The 18,033-nt window shown below is 38.7% G+C and overlaps 2 protein-coding genes across 4 annotated transcripts in view; one reads left to right on the forward strand and one right to left on the reverse strand.

Annotated features, from left to right (window-relative positions):
- CTNNA3 (catenin alpha 3) overlaps positions 1-18,033 on the reverse strand; it is a 497,320-nt gene that overhangs the window by 257,842 nt on the left and 221,445 nt on the right. The window lies entirely within an intron of this gene.
- Positions 1-18,033, forward strand: part of LRRTM3 (leucine rich repeat transmembrane neuronal 3) — an 87,599-nt gene that overhangs the window by 25,029 nt on the left and 44,537 nt on the right. Inside the window, exon 3 of one of the 3 annotated variants that reach the window (XM_014940452.1) lies at positions 8,598-8,648. The exons of the other annotated variants lie outside the window; for them this stretch is intronic. Within the exon in view, the coding sequence (XP_014795938.1) occupies positions 8,598-8,603 (6 nt within the window). The 3' untranslated portion in view covers positions 8,604-8,648. The remainder of the gene's footprint in view (positions 1-8,597; positions 8,649-18,033) is intronic. 3 annotated transcript variants of the gene reach the window in all.

The following is an 18,033-nucleotide window of genomic DNA, read 5'->3' on the forward strand; positions in this document are numbered from 1 at the left end:
TTTAGGCAACTGACTGAAATTCCATTAATTTGAGTGACCCGCCCCCATAAACATAAATCCATAATCAAGCACGGACACTCATCAGTCTGGCAGCAAAATTCATTGAGTATTGACACTTTGTAAAAGAAGCAGAGGATCCCCCAGAGAAAGATACATGTGACTTCATGTCTCCTTTCCCCATCTGTCCACAGGCACAAGTGCAGATAGAAAAGACATTGGCCAAAGTCAAACATGAAACGCTAAGAGCAGTTCCCAAAAGAGGCAGAATAAAACCAAACCAAATGTATATACGTTTCTATACAAATGCTGAGAAGGTTAAAAAGGAGATGGGTAAACTAGAGTATCTACTTGTAAGGGTATGTTTTGAAGCATGTCAAACACTTAGAGGAAAGAGATCAAATATTGGTACATTAGTATCTGGGCATAAAAGATAAGGAAAAGATGTGATAACTCATGTCAATAGAGAAATCATGCTATGAAATCATATTACAAATAGCTTAGAATCAAATCAGAGCTTGGTGAAATGAACCTCTGCAAAATTGAAAGTCCATGTCCAAATACAGGAAAAATATATTATTAAGGACAGTCTTATCTCTGTCATTTGGCAACAGCAACCCTGTCATGCCCAGAGAAATTAGAATAATTTCCAGCACAGGAAAAGCAGCAATTATTGTAGGGTTTAGTTATTTCAGACATGCTGTGGTGCCAAACCTAACCTGTAGATTGTACTTCATGGAGTGGCTAGACAGGGAACCCACTAAAAGAAAACCAACTTGTGACACAGTCATTAGCAATGTTGAGGACCTCATCGAGAATATTACTACCAAGGAGACAGTCTGTAAGAGGGACTCCGATATATTTAGATTCAACATCTCTACAGTAGTCAAAAGCCAAAAAAATTGACTTGATTTTAAAAAGGTGAGCTAAATAAAAATGAAAGCTTATTAAAAGAAAACAAAATATCAAAAGGTAAGTACTGTCAAGTAGCATGAAGGTTATGTTAACATAGCTTAGTAGGTGAGAGCAAGCACATACCACCCACCTCAAAAAACCTGCTGGAAGACTAACAGCAAAAAAGCCATTGTGTTCAAACAGCTGGTTACGAGAAGGCTGAAAAAACAGCTGTTGAAAAAGACCATGGCATATGCATATCAGTATAACAGAAAGGAATATAAATCATGGCAGGTTAGTTGTAAAAACCACAATGTGAGAGACTACAAAAGAGTTTAAGGAGTAAATTGCAGCAATACAGTTAAGTTCCAACACATCTTCTTTAGCTTTCATCAAGAGCAGGAAGGCTGTCAAAGTCTATGGGATCATCAAGGTGGACTATCCACAGAAGACGCAGTGACTGCAAAAAAACTACATGAGTCTTTTTGCACATTTAGTGCAGAAAATCTTTGGGAGGTTTCCATAAATGAATCCTTCCCAAAGGACGATGCTGCTGAAAATCTGACCAAAAAAGAAATGACATTTCATTGCAGAATAAATTGAAAAAGTAAACTGTAAGAACTCATCAGCACCATCCAGAATTCACTGTCAAATTCAAAAAAAAAAAAACAAAGGACAAGATAAGTCCTAATCACAGTGGCATGATGCTTTGAAACTGCACCAGTACTGGAAGGCAACATGTGTGACACAGGATCTTATTAAGAAGTCTTGAACACAAGAAACTGGGGACCAGTACACACAATGTCTATCTAACATGAAATAGTAGGAGCAATAATAAAGACCCAAAGTAATAGGCAAATGGACAATTACAGAGTCTTGACAGAGGGTTAAGGAAACTTTTGTAAAGCAAAGTCACACAAAGCTATTGAAACTTTATGTAGGACTCCAATAGCAGCTGGGAGAGCTTTACAACTAGCTCTTAATTAAAAATCTAGAAACCTTTTAAAATTATGTCCATCATGGAGAGATTGAGTTGTCAACTATAAAATCAAAATCATCACAAACACAATAAAATCCAGCTTTCTAGACTTTCAATCCTCTCAGCTGGGATTTTCAGAGTTTAACAGAACGGGGCACCGATGGGTACCCCTTTAAATTGTTTTAACACTTTTTGATGTGGTTCTGTGACAAAGTTAGCTCCAATCATTCCACTAACAACTTCCTCCAACTCACTCCTGTTATTTCAAGGTAGAATTAATTCCTGGAGTGGTGTTATTTTGCTGCTTGAACACCGTAATTATCCAAATCCCAAGTTTCTAGTTTAAAATAGACACATTGTTTTTCTTTCACCGTTACTGTTCCCCTACCTTCAAAATCCTCCTTCCATCACACTCCACTAGGTATTTGATAGCCGACAACACGGCAGACACTAACACAAATACACTTTTAAGGTTTTTGATGAGAAAGACAGCCAGTTTCCAGGCAGTGAAGATCTATGAACGCACCCTTTTCCTAAGCAAAGGGAAGGCTGTGTCTAAGTGGATGCCCCCAAGGAAGACTGAAGTAAGAGCTCACCGAAGGAGAAAGGAGAGGGGCAGGGGGACACCCTGTCACAAAGTGCCCCCCAGCAAGCCCTGTTTCTATTTGTTCCTCTCCCTGCAAAGCCAGGCTGCCTCTGCCTGACTGAGAAGGCAGCTCTTCCTCTTTTCCCCTTCAAACTCCCATCGACCCACACGTGGGGCCCAAGGTTCAAGACCTCAAAGCAAACTTCTGGTTTTGCACAGCACGTCCATATTCATGAGCTTATAAAGTAGAAGTGAAAAAAAGAATAAAGTTAAGGGTGGAGGGGGGAGGGAAAATAGGATAATGAAGAGGAGAATCACAGCATTTTTGGAGAAAAAAAAACCAAAACAACAAAACCCCAGATGATTATAGCTCTGCAGTTTAATACAGCAGTGTTAAATATTGCACTGTTAAATATTGCAGGTGTGGTGGCTGGTTTCTGCATTTACCTAGTAGCAGCCCCTTCTTTGGAAGGGCACTGCATTAATCAAGAGGAGGCACAAAAGCCTTAGAGATTTACTAAAGCACTGCAGTTTTATAAATCTAAACCAGAGTTGTGCACAGTGTGTCACGCTTACACTTCAAAGGAAAAAAAATACAAATGGATCTTTAAATCTGTTCAAGAAAACAAGAGTGAAGAAAACAAGGGATACGTTCATTCTTTCCAAAACCAGCCCTTCACAGCCACCATCTTCACTTCCATCACCGTTTCCCTGAACAGTCTTAGCTCCAAAACCAGCCCTTCACAGCCACCACCTTCCCTTCCCTTCCCTTCCATCACCGTTTCCCTGAACAGTCTTAGCGAGAATGAAAGAAACTGATTTAGGCTAGTTTTAAAGCGACACTAAATATGTGAAGGTTGTACAGCATGCTCAGATTTGGAGAAATTCTACATGTCTGTGGGTACCAGTGACCCCAGGTCTCTCTCCCAGGCTGTGCACTTGCTGCTGCAGCCCACACCTCTCCCTGCTCTCACTCAGCGTAGCCCATTGTGCCTGGCAAGCTGGCTTAACCGTGCTGCCCACGGGCTCCAGAGTCCATGTGATGGAGACCTTCAAGCTTCTTCCCAGTCACCCCTGCCCAGTCTTCAGCTTTAAACACAGTGCTGGGAGAAATAAGCTCCCCCTGTTGTGAGGCTGTTCAGGAAACTGAAGGAACTGAAGGGCATTCATTTCCTGCCCAGGAATGTTAGGCAGCTCATAATTAAACCTTCTGCTGCAAAGCTTTTAAATATTTTTCTATTAACTTCTGCAAGATAGTTTTTGAGCAGCTCTACTTATATAGTACCTTTGTGATTTCTAGAAGAAGTATTAATTTAATATGTTATGCTAGTACTTCTTCTCTTACAACAGTAAGAGAAAGGGAAAAGCTTTATAATACAGAAGAGATTTGGATTTAGCAATTAAACCTTAATTTGTATTTCACTTAGCAATATGAGAATTCTGCCAACATCTTCAGAAGACTTTTAATATATCTGCATTAATGCATAGCCCATAACCCATCAGTGCTTTCATTTAGTAAGTGCTCTAATGCAGCTGTAGTTGCCAGATCAGCCGGTGGCATGGGAAAAAAAATTCCTTGGTTCGACCAGATTCTCCAGTCAGCTTCAATAAAATAAAACAGAAGTATCTCCAAACTTCAACTCCCAAAAAGTTCCACTATGTTACACTTAATGTTAATCAGAAGCATATGGTCTTTCAAATAACATACCACCTTCAGTGGCTCAACGTTACTGTTCAGAGAAGCAGGGCTAGTATGTCAAGCAATGTTCATGTCAAAACAAGAGTCTTTCAAAATACAGGGATGACTCTTTCTAATTTATCTATTTTTCATGCTTTCTAAATTATTTGCCATTTAAAAATACAAAAAGGAATGATGCAGTGTTCCCTTTAAAGCAGAAAGGCAGCATGAGGGTTCCTATCAGCCAACTACACAAAGAGGCCCCATGTTCAGGTCTCTAAGCAAGCCAAACATTTAAGTTAAAAAAAAATCTGAGAGATAATTTTCTTCAGAAAGATATTCTCCTGAGGTTTATATTGCATCATTATACTAACACAATTTCAAGGAGGTGCATAATTTAAAGATCAGCTCAGAGTGTGTGTGCCCTGTGAATGGTGCAATAGGAATTCATCCCGCTCGCAGTGATTCTCGAACAAATCTGCTGGTGGAAGCTCTGCACATCAATGCAATCTGCATTGCATTGGAATAACTTAAGACTGCCCAAATTGTCCACATTTTCCAGAACAGTCCTTTAAAATGGATTCCTTATTACCAAATCTAACAACCCTTCTTCTGTCTACTTACTCATCATTTAAGAGCGATTATGCTTTCTTGGCCTGAGTCACAAACTAGTGCTTCAAGAATGTTTTATATCTGTATGCAAGCCAAAAAAGACTACCTACTCGAGCACTCAGGAAACTCCAGTTCTCCCACATGACTCATCCATCCAATACTAATAAAACAACATCCCTCTTTTTTTTTTTTTTTAACTTCAGAGTCAAACATCAAGAAAGAAAAATTACATCACTGATCAAGAAACATTGAAAAAAAGAATATAAATGAAATTTTCATTAATTTGGCATTAGGATCCACACCCCAACATTCCAAAAGCAAAACTAAAGTCTAGAACAAATGATTTGTTGTGAAGGGTCTTCCCAGGCCTAGAATTAGCCCAGGCTAATGTCTCCTTTAAATGTTATAAGTTGTTATAAAGAAGAAAAAACAAAGCCTAAGGGCCAGATTATGATTCCTTATTGGCTAATGTTAATCAATGGTGTTTCCATAAACTTGTATGAGTAACTTGTCCCCACAAGAGCTAACGACATCACTATCTAGGTCTGATAACACAGAAGACAGAATATAATAGAAAAAAAAAAAATCTTTATGACAAGCAAAGCTCCCACAAATTCAAGCCTCTCCCTCCTGCCCAGAGAACACAGGATAACAAACAGCGTTTCATGCAAGAGAACCAACACTCGGGAGCCAGCAGGCTACTGTGCTGAAACACAAAGAATTGCAGTGACTTGGCGGTTTAAAATGGTTCCCTTAGGAAAGTCTTACTCACTGCTAAGTCTATCACTTACCAGTGAGTACTGCTAATGACTCCCTCCTGCCAGTGGGACTTTGTATTTAGATCTGACAAAACTCTGGTGAGGCTGCAAGCCATTTTTGTTCTAGGGAAGGAAGAAGACAGACCATTTCGATACTATCGGTGTGCCTGGGACACTGCTCTGAACATTTCTTCGGAAATCAGCTCTTAAGTCCTGAGCTCTGCCTGAGAGACATTAACTATAGAGACATAGACGGTTGGGTGGATTTGGTTGTTGGGTTTTTTTTTATTACAACTTCTTTTCAAATCAGGTAGAGCTGGGATTTCAAGCTCAGCCCTGTCCCAAATCAGTGTCTGAACTACCCAGTTACCCACCCCCTTTTTTAAATAATGTGTTTGAATTGATTCATGCGGCTGAAGAAATGTTTCAATTTCAGCATGACAAAAAAAAACCCCACATTTCTCTGTGATTTTGTTTTAGTTTGCTTGTTTGTTCGTAACTACCTCGGCTTCCAAAAGCAATTGCAGACGTAAAGCTACTCTCCAAGCTCCCTGAGACACTAATACTCCTACCTGCAAACTACACCAGCAGGGAGATGAAGGAATAAATCCTAAGGAGTGACAGGGCAGCTGGTAGGAGCCAGGAAGCGAGGAGAAAGGTGCTAACAAGCAGCACCAGGAGGCTTGGGGCGTCGAGGGAAGTTCCAGGGAGCTGCTGCAGGCGAGGAAAGGACTGAGCCTTCAGCAGCTTTCACTGCACAAGCAAGATGCTGCTGCTGACACAAGACAATCAAAATCTATGTATTGTCTGTAAGGCCTTCAGGAAAATTAGCAGACTACATAACAGGAGAGAAACCCTTATCAAGGAGGAGAATTTGCTGATCATTTCCACCCCAGGCTGCAGCTTCACAGTTGCTTTAAACTGACCTAATTACGGGCTTTTGCAAAAGAGGATGGGAAAGACAGTCAGGATTTTCTCTCCCTCCCTTGCACTGGCACTAGACCTGGTACTGGCCATACTGGGCAGAACCTGGGGTTTCACACAGGACACTAATTCAAGTAAAAACTAATTATTCTGCTGTTTTTAAATTCTTATCAACTTACTTCTAGGCTGGATCAGTTCCCTCCTTTGGCTCAGCCCAAGCACCTCAAGGGCACATTTACATTAAACAGGGCACGAAAGCACAACTGAAAGCCCCAGCTACTCCTAGAAAGACAGCAAACACTCGTGATCCTGGGTAACCCTCCTGCCTTCGTAGCATCTCCCTGTGGTTCTTAAGAAGTTCCATCCATCACTACTTTACAAACATTTTCATCCTGCTCAGATCACTAAGGCTTTTTCTGCACAGCAGCAGGCTACAAGAGAGAAAGCCTGTGTGTGCCCACCAGACTGCAAACAAGCAGCTACAACGTATGCAATGTGTAGTGGAGACAGATTTTAGACTTCCAGTAACATGACACAGTTTAGCGAGGCGTCGGGGAAGAACATTTGGCTGTTGAGTTTTCCATAAATAGTCAATTTGCAAAAAAGCTGTTCAGCTTCTAGAAATCTGTCGCTTTTCTATTTTCAGTTCTTTATCTCATTATTTTACATAAATGTTCAGAACAGACTTCATAGTTCTGAGATTTAGAGTTGATGTCTTTGTGGGTTTTGGTTACAAGACCACATGCTTCATAGATACAAATGGACAGAAATTAACTTGTGTGATAACTAAAAGACTGATCAAATGGCAGCAGCTCCAGTTCTGCAAATCAAACAGTAATCATTCAAAAGTGAAATAAGAATCTCTTTTTAAGCAGAACTGCCATTTATATTTGTCTGTAAATAAGCAATTTACTTCTTTTCAGAACCTGCTCAGATAAACCATCTTTGAAGCTCTTCTTTGATGTTCCTCAATGACACTAAACAGATGCAAGAATTGCCTTTTGGCAATTCTCTAGGCCCTTGTCCTTGTTTACCTGCTTAAAAGTCATGCCTTCTGGCTCATCTTTAGCACCATACCTGACAAAATTTTCTTCTAGGGTTTTTTTGTTAGGTTTTATTACACACTGCACACACCCCGTCCAGTCTCTCTCATTCTAAACTAAAAAAGCACAGAGGTACCAAGACAATAATTTCAGGGTCCTGTCTGGCTTCAGACACAATTCAGCTGAAGGACCTTTTAGGAAGTGCATCACAGTTCCCTTTACCTGGAATAAGAGAGAGGAGTAGGGTGTAAAGGAAACAGAGATTCTATCAAGGGCTCTTGGAACTGAGACTGCAGAAATAATTACAAGTCAAAGACAAATCCAGAAACAAAGTCAGTATCACAAAATAGCATTAAATGTTCTTTATGGAAGCTACCACTTAGCATATGGGTCTAACCATAAAATTCTTCCAGTACATACGCTAAAATTACTGTGGATGTGCAAAGATGAATACTGAGAGCTCATACTTGCAGAGAAAGGTTTAGGAACTCACTTAAGACCAATTTTGCACACATTATCTATTAATTTGCTAAGCCAGAAGTCTATGAAAAATATTACCTTACTGGTATTTCCCAAGAACACTGAAATAGCTGAAAATATTTCAGCATTTTCTGGTATGATTGTTGCCATGAATATACCACGCCATTCAGGTTCAATCAAACCTAGTTTACGCTCCTCAGTACTTTCACAGTGTAATTGATAGCAAGAGATAGCACTTCATGCTGTAGGCATGGAACACTTTATACACAAAACCTTTATAAAGGAGGATTTTTCTCTTTATGAGTTCCAGTAGAATTTGGTGCAGCACGGTGAATGATAAAAGTGATTACAGCATGTCTTAATCCCATCAAAACCAGCTTCTTGGGCTTCACAGAGAATAAATGAGAAAGTTATGACAAATTATTTAATGAGATGTTTTTTGAGAGTTGACAGAATACAGTCCCTAACATAGCTGCTTTACTGGGAAGTGAAATCAGATTATTCTTACAAGAACAGAAGAGAAAGAAACATTTTCCCACATTTCTTAACCATCAAGAATTATTCTTCCTCTTTACGTTTCATATTAAAATAAAGGTCAAGTTAGTGACTCAAAGAAAACTAATGCTGTAAATATTGACCTCCATAGGTCTGAAATGATGGCTGGTACCACTGAATCCTTGAAACATGGTTGGAAGAAGTAAGTGGAAAAGTTTTGTAAACTACTGTAGAATTTTCTAGTGCTGTGTGCACCTTGTGAAGTCTTAAATATCTGTCAGACAGTATAGACAGAAATGATTTACAACAAACAAGTTCTGTTCAAAACTACCTAGCACTGAAGAGCTGACTGATCTTCATTTAGCATGATTACATAACCATAAATTAAAATAAGAACTCTCTTGCCTTTTCAACGTGAAACTCAATTTGTCATAGAGTGTCTCTTTCATGCTTGATGACAAATGACAAGATCATTTCTTTCTGGGTTTTTTTTTTTTTTTTTTTATGTAAAGCAACCATAGCTAACAGATACTCACTGCAACATTTCATCACCCAGGTTAACATGCAGTGTAGAATATCCTAGTAGAATGTTTATAGAAAATACAACTTTTTAAATGTCACTGAGTTGAAAGAGATAATTGGAATAAGATGAGTGAAAAATTTGTTTGTCCCTTTCTCCCTGAGGCAAAACCACTTTTTTCTTCAATGGCAAATGAAGAGGAGAGTGGGGAAACAGCTTTTTGAGGAACAGCTTTGCACATAAACAGGTGTAGAGGCCTAATTTACAAAAATAATGCAAGCCAGTTAATTCCATTGACCTTTGCCAAAAAAAGCAGCTTAGAAGGCTCCTTACAAAGCTTTAGCTTCACAGAAACCCAGAGCTTCTGACAAGGCTGGATGAGAAACCCCGGGCTGCTTGTGAAACAATATATTCCCCAGTGGAGCCTTTAGCAGACTAAATGCACCCCTGGGGAGGCTGTAATTGATTATGCTGCTGCCAGTGGCTGAATAAACAAAGGAGCAGACATGGTCACAGTTTCATTTATCATGCTTTAAGACTCTGTGTTGTCATATTTGCTCAATTAGTAAGTAAATGAGTTCACAGTGTAACCTTTCCCATTTAAAGATGAAAGAAAAGGAGTGGTATCTATTTGTACTGCAAGTCAGGGACACGCTCATTCTCCTGCCCAAAGTTCATAACACGTAATTCTTATACCACCCACAAGAGAAAGTCAAGCAAAATGAACCTCATAAACATGTTTCAAAAGTGTTTTAAATTTATGATGCAAGCAAGCCTTTTGTTCATACAAAATTTAAAATATTGCTAATTTACGTAATACAAACTACCATAGTGGTAAGAGGTATTTATTGATAACACACCAATTAATTGTCAAACAGAAAATATTGTCAAACGGAAAAAAAGCCCAAGCCCATAATATACTAACAATAAATGTAACTGACTTCAGTGGGAATCTTGGATAAAAACAAATACAGGATCAGATCCAAATAGAGGTCAAGCTGCTAGTTTAGAGAAATGATCCTTCTGCTATTTAATGGAGAAAACTGGCCTCACTCTGAAATAACTTTCACAAAAATTAATGAAAGGCTTGCTAGTGTTTTATCATGGGAATCGGATGGTGCCTTAGCTTTGTTTCAGTGTCAGAGACCATTAGTCCTCTCTCTGTGATTTCTAGTGGGCCAGGGAAGAACTGTGGGGAGAGAGATACTAATTCTGATTAGGCAAAGAAAATAATGATCTGAAAAGCTGATTCCCATAACAAATATTTCTGAATTTCTACGATTCCTACTAATCATTCACCCAGAAGAATTCTAAATCATCTGAAATAGAGATCAGAATAAGAGTTAGTGGCATCAAAACTACTTAATCCATGATGCAAAAGTACTGTGGATAAGGGTCACTAAAATTTTTATGCATAAGGCACTATAACATTCATCACTCGATTACATTTCAGGAGAACTGCAGATGAATGGGAGCATCTTTTTTAAAATTCTACCCCACAGTTCCAATTAGCCTAGCACACTTAAATTTAGGAGAAAAAAGATTTTTCATGAAAAGCTGAAAACAGCACTGATGGGAAATCTGGATGAGATAGTACTGAAGAAGAATGAATTGGAGGGAGGAAAGAACGGATACCAGTTACCTTCAAACAGGGTAAGCAATAATGTTGGCTCCAGGATATCTTATATAAAGCACAGAAAGTCTAGCAGAATTATTTCACTCCAATTGTCCTCAGCAATTTGATACACTGCACCCAGTTGCAGATACTGCATTTTAAGGAAAATAAAGGAAAAATAATCTAGAAAAGAGAAAAGAAAATTCGAAGAAATATTGCTAAAATTATCTACTGTGTGTTGAATTGGTTCAATTTGGAAAACATTGAGGGAAATGAGAGAACAATCCCCTCGCTTGATAAAACATTGTAGCAAAAAGAGTAATAACCAACATTATCAACAAGAAATGGGAGAAAAAACAAGAAAAAATTCAGTAATTTGTAATAAAAATTTAGGCTAGGTAACAGAAAGCAGTCCATCAAACTCCATTTGCAGTTTTCTCCTCAGCCTTCTCCCACAGCAATAGTATTTACTGTCTCCAGCCTACCCAGGAAAGAAAGTCTGATCTGTAGAAAGACCACTGTGTAAAAGCACAGTCAGGCACTGAAGCAAACACAATTTGTAGCTAAGAGCAACTTTCCTTTGATTTCATCCATGTTTCTGAATAGCCAGATGTTGGCAAACAGATAAGCTTCTCACAAGCCACAAACAAAATCCACAATTTATCTGAGGCTCAGTGCAACTTTAATACTTCCTGTATCAGGCTATCAAAGATATGAAATGGTCTTAGGTTAAAGCAATGGAATGGACTGCAAATTTGTCAGTGTAAGTAGAAGCAGAAAATTAGGCTTTGAAAAAACCCACAGATTTTCACAGGACAAAACATAAACAGCCAGATGTATAAATGATAAAGAGAAAGATGGGTTTATACATCTCAATAGGCTAGCAAAAGAGGTGAACAATGAGATTCCAGGTCCACAAATTGACAAGATGCCCTAAAAGCTTCTCTCCCCTGGATCAAAGAGTAAAATCAGCATGTATTACAGTAAAGAGAGACTCTACACTGAATACAGAAGCTGTGCCAATAAACTACAAATCATACATTCAGCACAATGAGTAATAAAGAAGATGCCTCAGAAATATAGGAAAAGCAGAAGTAGCCAGGTATGATGTCATCAAGCTCATTTAAAATCTACCTAAAGCTAATTATAACAGGCCAAGCTCATTTCACCTTTCAGGATAAATCAAGTCTATGCGCTAACCGTGAGATGAAGAAACATGATGAAGGGATAAAGTAGATTCTTACTTCCTCGGTATAAAATCAGTTTTTCAAGGCACATCCTTCTCTACAGAAACGGCAATATTCAGTAGCATATTTCAAGGCAGCTTAATTAGGAGGCTGCTAATATGGTGCAGAATTTGGCAGCAATGCCAGTGAGCGCAGTAGCAAGCGTTTGAAGCATGCTAAGCTGTTCAGAGATGACTGTGACCTTTTACGGTGTATACATACAGATGGCTGGAAGGTACTTCGCTTCTGGCAGACACAAAAGGATAATATTTAGGACAAACGAGGTGTATGGCACTTAGTTGTGGAGTCCAGTTTGACAGCCCACATGTTACACACAGTTCTCAAAAAAGAAAAAAAAAAGAAAAGAAAAAAGCCAAACATAAAAAACTGGTTAATGCATCAGGGAGTTCTGAGGGTGAAAGGATTAAAATTTATAATAGTCCTACTTTTTTTTTTCCGATGCCTCCCCCAAGATCCCTAAAGCAAATGGCATCAGACTCGCCTCCCATCTCCCCAGTATTCAGCATAGGCTCCATACATAATGGGCAGGTTTTAAACCTGACCATTACATTGAAAAATACCATTAAGACTTGGCATTTAACCAAACCTTTCTGATGTTCACACCTTCCTTTCACCTGCTGCCAGTCAGTGAAATTAATTCAGCAAGCAGATTGTGTAAAGGCAACAGATTATATCAGTTTAGTTTTCCTCCCTTGTGCTGTATACTATTCTCTTAACAGCTGATTTGAAATGCCACCTAGGGGTCTTGGTGAACTCACGAAGCTTGCCAACACTTTGGAGTTGAAAAACTGCAGGATATGAATATAAATTATGATTATAAATACCAAAACTGTGAAAGAAAATACAGATGGATTTTTCAAAACAAGGGATTTTAACAAGGATATTTCATTAAATGAAACGTGAATAGAGAGTATTTGTCTGAATGAAATGGATGGCTCAGCAGCGCACTGACAGGACAGCCTGCCTCATACAGGGGGGCATGACAGTTCTTAGGCCTTACATAGCGTTCCATGCTGCTGCTCTTCCACAGCCCAAAATGTCTTAGAAATCTTCTGAGAAGAATAGTTTTTGTTGTCATGCATGTATGTAAATTCTGCAACACCTATAGATGTCCTTTGCCCAGACAATAAGGCAACTAGAGCTAGTAATATTTTTTTTATTTTTTTTTATATCAAGAGAAAATTCCAGGTCTCCACTTCCTTACACCATATACTGCAGCCTGAACTGCTAAAACTGTCTTGTTTCTCAAAGTCTGAATAGCTTCCCTTTTTGACCCTTACCTAAATTCTCACTTCACAAGCCAACGGGGACAGGCCCTGCTCTAACCAAACTCTGCTTTATGTAACACAGGAGAAAACACATTTCAGTAGAAAACTGCCCTTCATCAGTCCTATAGGTCTCTGTCCTGTGCGTAAACCAGAAGAAAAGGGTAGGCTTGGCTAAACTCAGCTCAACTGCCACTGAAGCTCCATTAAATGCTACAGGAGAAACTGTCACTCAAAAGTACACCTCCTACAGAGCAGTATTGGGACTGTACAGGCTTCCCACCAAGAATAAAAGTCAATATGGCAGCTAGGCTTTCTAACGTCATGCCTGATAAAACATTTCAGAAAAAAGCAGCAGCAGAAAACCTAAATACAAGTCAGTGATGCTCCTAAATCAAAATCCTAGACCTGACGAGCATCCCAAACCTGGGAAAGTCCCAATACTGGGCAGCAGGCAGTCCTCCTAAGAAACACGTCTACAAACTGTGTACTCCTCTCTACTTAGAATGTAAGATGAGAAAAACTAACTTATCCCCATTTGAAGGTGAAGCCAACCTCGTCATGACCGATTTTGTTAGCACAACTGGACGAAATAAGCATGTGCCAGAATGCCAAAAGGGACTAACAAATTAGGTATTTACACAACACAGCAAGTACAAAGATTTTCTGCAAGAGACAAAGCATCTGCAGCTTTTCTCTTCACGTTTGTTTTCAAACATGTGGTCTTGTGGTCTTTTCCCAACAGGTGAGATAGAGAGATATGAGTCACTACATAATCTGCCCTGGAGCACTGAGACAATATCAGCCAATTTATGAGCAGATCTGAACTCAAAAATGATGGTACAGATTTTAAATTCCAAAATTTAGTACTGATAAATGCAGGCAGTATCAGGCAGAGGTATTCCATGTGCATGAAATACATGCAGAAACCAACCCCAAGGCAAGGTGACATTAAAAGACACAATGTCCTGAGAACATCTCCTCTATGTTTGACATGTCCTAGCACCTTCAACCAGTGAAAACCCAAAGAAAGCTTCTCTAAAGCCCCCAAAGGTGTTCTTTTCTTTCCCTAATGCGATTTTAAACTACATTAAAACTACTTCATTATTGTGACAGGCATATTTATCCAGAGACTTAATAAGATCACTTAATGCTCCACATTCAAACGAAACTCAGTTCTGAAATACTTCAGTAAGAGTTACCAAAGTTACGTCCTCTCACCTGACCACGGGGAAATGGATTCAAACCAACCTGCCTTCTCAGAGGCAATCACACAGCAGATGGTAACAGCATTAAGAGTTGTCACTTTTGTCTAAATGTCCCTTGGCACAGATACATATCTAGTCACTAACTTCCAAGACACCCTACTCTCAAGGACCAGGTTTGCTTACCTTTTCTAACTATGCCACATAAAACTCAATATAGGAAATGTACTAAATTTCCCCACTATATTATAGGTAACCACTATCCCCTTGGTGTTTCTCACATAACTCATTGCTTTCGACTTGAAAAGTAAACACATGCATTAAAATTGTCTTTTCTTATAATTACACAGTACCCTTCTCTGTAACTCTGAGAAATTTACTGCATTTTTAGCTGCAAGTTACTTAGGGAAGGTCTTATTCAACTGCCGTTACTATTGCCAAGTAGTTCAATCAAATTTAATGGCATCATTTGTTTAATAAGATACTACCCAACATGAGAAAGAACGGCTGAAGCCAGCTCACAGTAAGGTATCTGCCTCATTTCAGCTAGAATTATGCTTCTGCTAACCACATACACATTACATGGTAATTTTCTCCCATCTTTCCCCTGTGCTAGCTTTTCAAGTGGTTCTTAATTAACTCTGTTTTATTTATGAAAGCATATTTTGGTAGACTTTCCCCAAGAGCTTTAGTAAACAGCTACAGAAGCTTGTCTTTACTTATCATGTCTCCCGTAATGCTTTCAAAAAGGAGGAGAGAAGGGGAGAAAGCTTAGAGCAGCAGAGCTGTGTTTGGGGCGTGAAGGTTTCTGCTACTTTTAGCCTATCTCTTAAGCCCAATTTCCTTAGGAAATGGTAATGTTTTCCATGCTTGTATATGTGCAAGTGCTAATTTGTCTCCTTTCCTCTTTGCTTTTAGCCAACTACCCCATTTTGGCCTAAGTTAGTAGAGGGCAAAGCTCTTAAACATACAAAGCTCTAACAAATTCTGTGAACACTGGCAATAGAATATAAGAGACTATATGAATATTCCAATTAAAGGCAAGATGCAGTGGACTATTCAGCTCATTAGATGCAATAGAATTGAAAAGAAGTAACTTCTCCCTCCAAGGCAGTAAAAGCTTCTATCAACACTGAACATCTGGTAATGCTGCTTTCCCCACATCATTCTGGAGTAGTTGCTACGTTTGCAAAAAGAGTGACAGTTAATTTTCTTGAAAGGATGCCCGTCACTCTAAAGAAAGGTAGCAAATTGTTGCTGGTACTGAAAAAATGAGCGTTCTCAGCTGGGTAAGAGATCTCAAGCGTTCTGCACCTCATTTTGGCATCCAGTTTGCTGGACTGTACTAAGCACATTTAAAAACCACAGGGAATGTCAATAGATATATTCACCCTGCAAATAATTTGTTAGTGAAATGCACTTCTAATGCTAAATGACAATCATTTTCTGAAGCAAAAAATTACTGCGACTATACTGAGGGCATTACAAAGGAATGCCAGTCTACAAAACTAATTTTAAAAAATGTGCACCTTACCAAAGCTATTTGAATTAATTCACCATAGATTAATCTCTCTTCAGTTTAGGGATCCAGGTCTCTGAAATAAAGTGTGAAACCTGCAGATTAATCTCCAGGTCTCTGAAATAAAGTGTGAAACCTGGGAGTCAAACCCCACCTGTAAAGCTGGCTTAGGAAAGGAGCTGATACCCGATCGGTTCTGGCTTTCACAACCACTGAATTCATACAAATCAAACACGCTCAGTTTGCTAATTTTTACACTTGAAGTGTAATCTTTTCATCAGGTGTGTAAGAAATCATACCCTTCAACAGTATGTGCATTTGACTTGGCAAGTGAATGGACTCAAATATATAAAAATTCCAGACAGGAGTCAAATCAAGTAGGAAAGTGCAGCTTTTTCTGAAGAACATTTAACTGCTGCTATCTATATACCAGGAGTCATGATCTTTTACTTTTTGTAAATTCCCAAACAGTTCCTTCAATATTACATACATTTCTGTACCACACTGATCATCATATAGAACACACAGTAAAAAATACAACTTTTCAGATCAGCACAGATTAAAAAAATAGTGTCCTTTCATTAGATGTGGCACTTCTATTCAACAGTGCCAACATTCAACTTAAGAGAATGGCGTAAATAAGCTTTCTCTTATTTTTTGACCTTTTATGAATTTTCTTATATTAATAAAACATGTTTCTGATAGAAGACTTTTGTCAGCAAATATCAGTGTTTTCCATTTTTGTCTCCCTGGCAGACTTCCCAATGCTTCAAAGAAACCTTCTGTATCTGCAGCCTTCACTTGTATTTTTGTTTCAGGCTATAGAAAAGTTAAAAGCAATGGCAGACACAGACTAAAATAAAGTAAATATAGATATTTAAAAAATTCTGTGAGTCCTACCTCCAAGATTTCCGTTTAAGTTCACTGAAGTTAGTGGAAAGAAACCGAGAACCTTGAATTGAGTAGGATTTCCACCAAGTGGTTACCTTGCTTCTCTCTTGTGGCTGAAGGGGTTTTGAAGAGTCTTTGTATCTCCCAGTGATCTAACCACCTGATTTAAATCTCTCTCATGCTCACATTAAGCACCATGTAGGAACATTTTTTCAAACGTTTTCAAATTCTTAGCTTACTAAATTCTAAAAAATCTTCAAGAGTAATTTTTTACTTACTCTAATTGTCAGTGTACCCTCTGAGTATAGTGCCCAATGCTGGTACTGTGCTTTACACTAGGAAACAGTGGGTTAAATACAGAAGCATCTGGGGAAAAGAAGGGATATATAGTCTAGGCAGAGGATTGAAAATTACTCCCATGACTCCTTCCAAAGTTTTGGGAAAGTTATCTAACTTCTTTCACTCAATTTCCCCCTTTATAAAATGGGAATATTAATACCGAATAACTTTGAAGGATAAGATGAACATAAAGTCATACTTGTAAACTGCCTTGAAGGCAAAAAACACTATATGAAGGCTAAGTATCATCCCCATCATCAGAAATTCATGGTGTATCCTTTCCTTTTCCATATATACGAAGGCAGGAAATTATCTTAAGAAGGAGATTGATGACACCTGGAAATTGCAGGCAGCCACCCTCTAAATTACTGTGCATGAGTCACTTTAAAGTATTATAGTTCTTTACTCAGTGGAACTGTATTGACTTTAGCATATAATGTCAGAAACATATTACTAAGATGTTTGTAAGAGGGGAATTGTTACTGAAAACTCTCTGTAACTGGTACATGAAGCAGCTAGGGTGAACTTCCCAGTGATGGAAGAGATATTTGCTGTATTTCCATATCCCTGTCCCAAAATACGTATTTCAGATCATGTCAGAAAGAATCTGTGCTGATGTATAGTACCACCACCAGCAGCAGCAAAGCTGGATCCAGACCTAAATTCAGCCCTATTGCATTATGCTGCATACATCTCTCCATTACTTCCCCCCAACACATGCATCATTACCAGTGCCTGCCCTTCTTAAATAAAAAATAAATAAAAAAGCCAAGTAATGCAACTTATGTTCAAGGTACCCCACCACATTAGATAAGGAACAGCACTGACAAAAGAGATTTTAATCAAAAGCAAATTTAGAATGAGAACTATTTGTGGCTCTTTCAAATAATTCCACAGCCACATCCTCAGAAAGTTTAAATTAAGATAGTTTTCTCCACTTGATATTAGTGGAGCTCTGCTGCTAACGGCGATGAAGACAGGTTATT

This window comes from Calidris pugnax, unplaced genomic scaffold (genome assembly GCF_001431845.1).
Source record: "Calidris pugnax isolate Ruff unplaced genomic scaffold, ASM143184v1 scaffold39, whole genome shotgun sequence".
In the NCBI taxonomy this organism is placed as follows: Eukaryota; Metazoa; Chordata; class Aves; order Charadriiformes; family Scolopacidae; genus Calidris; species Calidris pugnax.